Below are 5320 nucleotides of genomic sequence, written 5' to 3'. Positions count from 1 at the left end.
GGTGGGGGTCGGCGGAGGAGGGGGAGTCGGCGATGGAATCGAGGAAAGCGGTGGCTTCGGAGAGGGAGGGAGAACGAAAGAATGGGGTCGGAGAGGGAACTGGGAGGGCTGAATCGATCTTCTTCTTGGTCAATTTGTTCTTCTTGGCGGGGCTTTTGTAGAGTTGAGGTCGTCGTGGTTTAGGGGTAACCGGGGCCGGCGAGGACTGCGGTGGATTGGGAGAAGGAGAGAGTCGGGGTTTGAGCATGAAGAGCGGGAGAGGAGCCGATCGCATTGACGGAGGAAGCTTGCCCATCTGTGCGAAGGGAGGGAAGGTAGTCCTGCGTTTTCCGATCAGCGACGGTGGGCGGTGGGGAGGTTTAGGGTTTAGACGTTGAGGCTTCGATGATGATGATGATGATGATGATGATGATGATGATCTGCTCTTAGCTTTGTGAGTATAGCATTTAGGGGATGTCAAATATGCACAAAAAAAAAAAAAAAAAAATCAAAAACTTATAAATATTTGTGTATGGATGCTGCTTGCATTTTTAATTTTTTGTGGGATTGAAATGCAAAATTTTTAGTTTAGGTCTCTAATTCATTATATTTAAAATTTTGGATGGCTATTAAGTAAAAACGCTAATTTTGAAAGGGTAGATTTACAAGCATATTTACTCAATTCCTATCTATTTACGTTTTAACATCAAAACTTCAATTGGTTGTTTGATTTATAAAAAGCACTATTTTTGGTGCTCTGCATCTAATTATCTAAAACATAAAGTTAGTAGTTATGTAAATACAAAAGGAATTGGGAGGTCTCTATGTAAATATCCCTTTTTAATCCATTTTTTTGAAATTCCATATTTCAAAAAATTATCTAAGGCTTGATTTAGAGCCCCTTTCAGACAGCTTATTTGTTGCGGTGGCGTTTTGAAAAATGCTCCTGATCTGTTTTGATAAGCTATAGCTTGTGCGTTTTGAAAACGCTGAAAATAACATTCTCACATCTCATCTATTTAGTTGCGGGTCTGGCTTTTCAAAAAATAAAAATAAAAAATTAAAATAATCATCGCACCAAGCTTAACTGTTGCAGTTGCCTCAAACAGACTCAACGCACTGTTAAAAAAAAGTGATGTTTACAAAAATACCCCAACCCTGATGAATTTATATATCTAACACCTAAAATTTAGTAATTACATTTATGACTTCTTGGTATAATAAACCCATGCAAAAAAGGGGTTCATTTGACGTCTAAAAAGTTGGTTGATCTTTCTAACGTGATATTAAATATTTAATTGTTATAGGAAAAAATATATATATTTGAGTGTTATTAATGTAAATGTTGAATTTCAGGGATTAAAAAAATAAATACATAAAATTCTAAGCTAATTTTTTCCTTATTTAAATAACAATTTATAAATAATATTCCTGCGATAATTTAATTACAATTAGATGTCAAACAAATACAATAATTTGACAGATAATAAGAATATATTAAATAATCATAATTTAAGTATGTAATATGATACTTAGGGCTTTCAAAACTACTCTTTGTTCGGCTCGTTTTTCGTGAAAAAATTCGTGTTCACTTCATTAGCTAAGTTAACGAGCCGAACACGAACACCTTTCTTTTGCTCGATATATTAACAAGCCGAAAAGGAACAAAGATTTGTTCATTTATATTTAGCTCGTATTGGCTCCAAATACTACTCATGAATATAATAATTTATTTAGTTATTTATGATTAGTATTTCTAAAAAATTTAATTGACTACACAAGGCTGGCTACAAAGATTTATAATCCATTAAAATTATTAAATAAAAAATAGAACAAAAATATATTAAATTGTATTTAAGTGACATTTTAACATAAATAATAAGATTTAAATCTTGCCCCAACACCTACCATCTTACGGTTGCATGATTATGGTTGCCAAAACGATTCTTTGTTCGCGAACAGCTCGTGTTCGACTCGCTAAACAAATGAGTCGAATACATAGACACTTTTTGTGTTCAAAATATAAACGAGTCGAACACAAACAGTGGTATTTTTTAACGAGCCGAACCCGAGCGAGCTGAGTCTGGGCTACCTCGTGTTCGACTCGTTTACACCCCTAATTATACTAAACACAGCATTTGATAAATAATAAAACAATCTAAAAAAAATTAAAAAAAAAACACTATCTAAATGACATTAATATCTACATAATATTACTATCCAAATATCAATAGAAAAGCACTATGAAGCATTTCACTGAAACCACATTACCTGACAATTAAGAAGACTAAGCATACAGCCCACAGCTGCTGCAACAATACGTAGAACATAGAGCTCACTACATCAAAACAACTGATTGATTAACATGAGAGCAAGGATTACTAAAAAGGGGTATTATATAAAACTATGATAGAATATCATATTTGTTAGTTCTTGTATTTGATTAACAAACATAATTAATCAGTTAGTTAATAATGATTAGCAGCCTTGCATTCTATAATAATAGCCCATCAATTTATACAATATTGTTTCTCAGACCTTGATAATCGACAATTTGAGAACGCCGACAACTCTAGAAATTGGCTGGAAGAGAAATAGAGACAAGAAACTAAGATTGAGAACCTCAATGTGCTTCAAATCGAGCTATTTATAGAATACAAGACTACTAATCAATATTAACTAACTAATTAATTATATTTATCAATATAATGCAAGAAAATAAAAATATAATATTCTATCAAATTACCTCTTCAGTGACCCTCAGTAGTGAACTTCATTAAAATTCAGTCTCTTTCAGGAGCAGATGCCATATCTTTTCTGGCACCCAGATTTCCAGCATAAGACCAAATTCTATCTACATCTTCAGAAGCAGGTTTGGTCCATCTTGTTCTTCTGGGGCTTCCATTGATTGGAGTGGAGGAACAAAATGGTGTGGAAAATGGGGAGGCATAAGGGGTGCTTTGGATCGAGAATGGGCTGGGCGAGATCCGTTTCTGAATCGGTAATCCACCGAGTCGGCCGCCTCTGTTGAACATGGCGTGTTCGTCGGAGCCGATGAATTTCTTGGTTGAATCGTCAACGAAGATCAGGTCGTCGATCCTCGCCATTATATTGAATGCCAAGCTCTCCATGACTCGGGAGTAGCTTTCGAGAATGGACTGGCCCACATCCTGCGTTAAAGGAATGTATCATATAGATGGGGTAGAGGCAACGCTAGGTTTCACATTTTACCTTGGAGAATTTTACATACAAACCACAATTTCTATGTATTTACATATCTAATATCTTAGTGTCATAGGCTTATGCATGAATAGATCTATTTCACTTTTTGGAAAGGTACTTGGTCGCATTTTCATGTGATATTAAAATTTTGAATGGTGTGCATGTAAATATGAATGTTTTAAGTCTTAGATATGTAAATTCATAAAATTGTGTGGTATGAAGTAAATGCCCCTTTACCATAAAGTATGGTAATGATTATCTAGCTTGCAACATAACAATGCAACTATAAAGAATAAGGAGCAAGCAATACATTCAAATGAAAATTAGAAAGATTTAAATATATACCACTCAATTCTCAAATCTAACACCTAAACTTCATCTTTTTTACCTATATGCCATCTTCCCTATGCATGAAAGTGTGTTTCACTTCTAAAAATTATTTGATTGTCATAAGTTGAAAAAGCACAGTTTAGATGTTAGATATATAAATACATAGGAATTGGGTGGTATATACATAAATCACCCAAAAATTAATGGAAAAGAGAAAGAGCAAGAGAGGAAAACCGAAAAAATGGTATTCACATATATGTCACCATAACTTTGCATGAAAATGCATATTTCACATTTTAAATGTCAAACAGTGGTATTTTTTATATGATATGATGGATATAGTTGGCACAAAATTTTTAAAAAGCAAAGTTTAGGTGTTAGATATGTAAATACATAGGAATAGGGTGGAATATGCATAAATGCCCCTCAAATTTAAGAGAGAGAGAGATTGGGTTAGCTGAAATAACCTTATTGTATTGGATCTTGTTCATATCCAAGAGAGTTTGAGGAAGGCCCGGGTACCGGAGTTTTAAGCTCTTGAGAAGGCCTTCTGCTCTCTGTGCCAGGAGCTGGCTTCTCTCTGTAGCAGTAACGAATCCTTTCACCTTCCCTCCCCATGATTTTTTCCCCTTGGAATGCTGAGAATTTCTTTTCTGATTTTTGAGACTCCAAACATGCGTGGCGGCCTCAATTCTGTTAGCTATGTCAAGAGAATGGTGCTCGGACGACAGATCTAAGCAGTCCAGAAGACATTCTGCTGAAAATTTTTCAGCTGTTATGTAACGGTAGATAATTTCACCCAAACAAGACTTTCCACTCTGCAAAGATAAGTAAGAAAAATAACATTAAAGTCTAAAAAAAGTAGAAAATAAAAGGCTATATAACTTGCTAAGCATAAATAAAATATCACATGATTCCGATGTAGTAACATAACTAATATTAAAATATTGAAAAAACATCAAAACAATCCTTTGACTCTTTGTAGGAGGTCATTTTCACTCCTGGGTTTATAAAAGTGTCAATTTAATTCTCAGATTTTTTAAATATGAATTAAAGTAGTCCCTAATAAAGACTATTTTAGCCTCCAATAAAATAATTTGGGGACTAAATTAACACTTTTATAAAATCTGGGACTAAAATGGTCTCATGTATTAGTTGATTTCTCAACATAAAGCTTGGACTGAACATACTGAGAATATTAACAACGATTTACAAATATATTAACTGATTACATTAAATCTGCAGCAGTAATTAAATGCGGATTCTAAATTAAATTAATGGGGCATTTACATACATAGCTCAAAATTCTGATATGAATGTAAATATGAAAGCTTAGGTGTGATAAGGTGTGTGAGATACATAAGGTGCTAAGTATCAAAATTTCTCCAACGGGCTGTTTGGTTGACAGAGTGCTAGTCTTATAATGTATTTTAGTTACTTTAGGGGCTGTTTGGTTTGCTGAAAATAAAATAAAACGTAAAAAATTTGCATAGTATTCTTACTACAATATATTTGAAATATTTTATGGCTATTTGGTTTCTTGTAAGATAAACACATGACTTTATTTATTTATTTTTTTATTTTTTTTTTATTTGAAGTAGATTGAAAATAACATAACAATTTATTTAGAAGGCGAGTGCTAGGCAGCAGAAGGCTGGCTGCACCAGCAAGGGGCAGCGAGCAGCGGGCGGTGGTTGCAAGCAGCGGCGGCAAGCTGTGGTTGCAGGCAGTCGGAGGCGAGGCAAGGGGATGGGGGGGGGGGGGGGGGGGCGGGAGGGGGGGAGGGGGG

General features: G+C 34.8%; 1 protein-coding gene across 2 annotated transcripts in view; it reads right to left on the bottom strand.

The window, feature by feature from the left end:
* Positions 1 to 2165: 2165 nt before the first annotated feature.
* LOC110023804 (rop guanine nucleotide exchange factor 1-like) overlaps positions 2166 to 5320 on the bottom strand; it is a gene marked incomplete at its 5' end in the record, with an annotated part of 6968 nt that continues 3813 nt past the window's right edge. Inside the window, 3 exon segments of one of the 2 annotated variants that reach the window (XM_020723399.1) lie at positions 2166 to 2317; positions 2726 to 3149; positions 3999 to 4349. In XM_020723399.1, coding sequence (XP_020579058.1) covers positions 2763 to 3149; positions 3999 to 4349 — 738 coding nt within the window. 2 annotated transcript variants of the gene reach the window in all.

Source organism: Phalaenopsis equestris, unplaced genomic scaffold (genome assembly GCF_001263595.1).
Source record: "Phalaenopsis equestris unplaced genomic scaffold, ASM126359v1 Scaffold000232, whole genome shotgun sequence".
NCBI lineage: Eukaryota > Viridiplantae > Streptophyta > Magnoliopsida > Asparagales > Orchidaceae > Phalaenopsis > Phalaenopsis equestris.
Note: the sequence above shows the minus strand (reverse complement) of the source record. Positions and strands in the feature narration are given on the sequence as shown.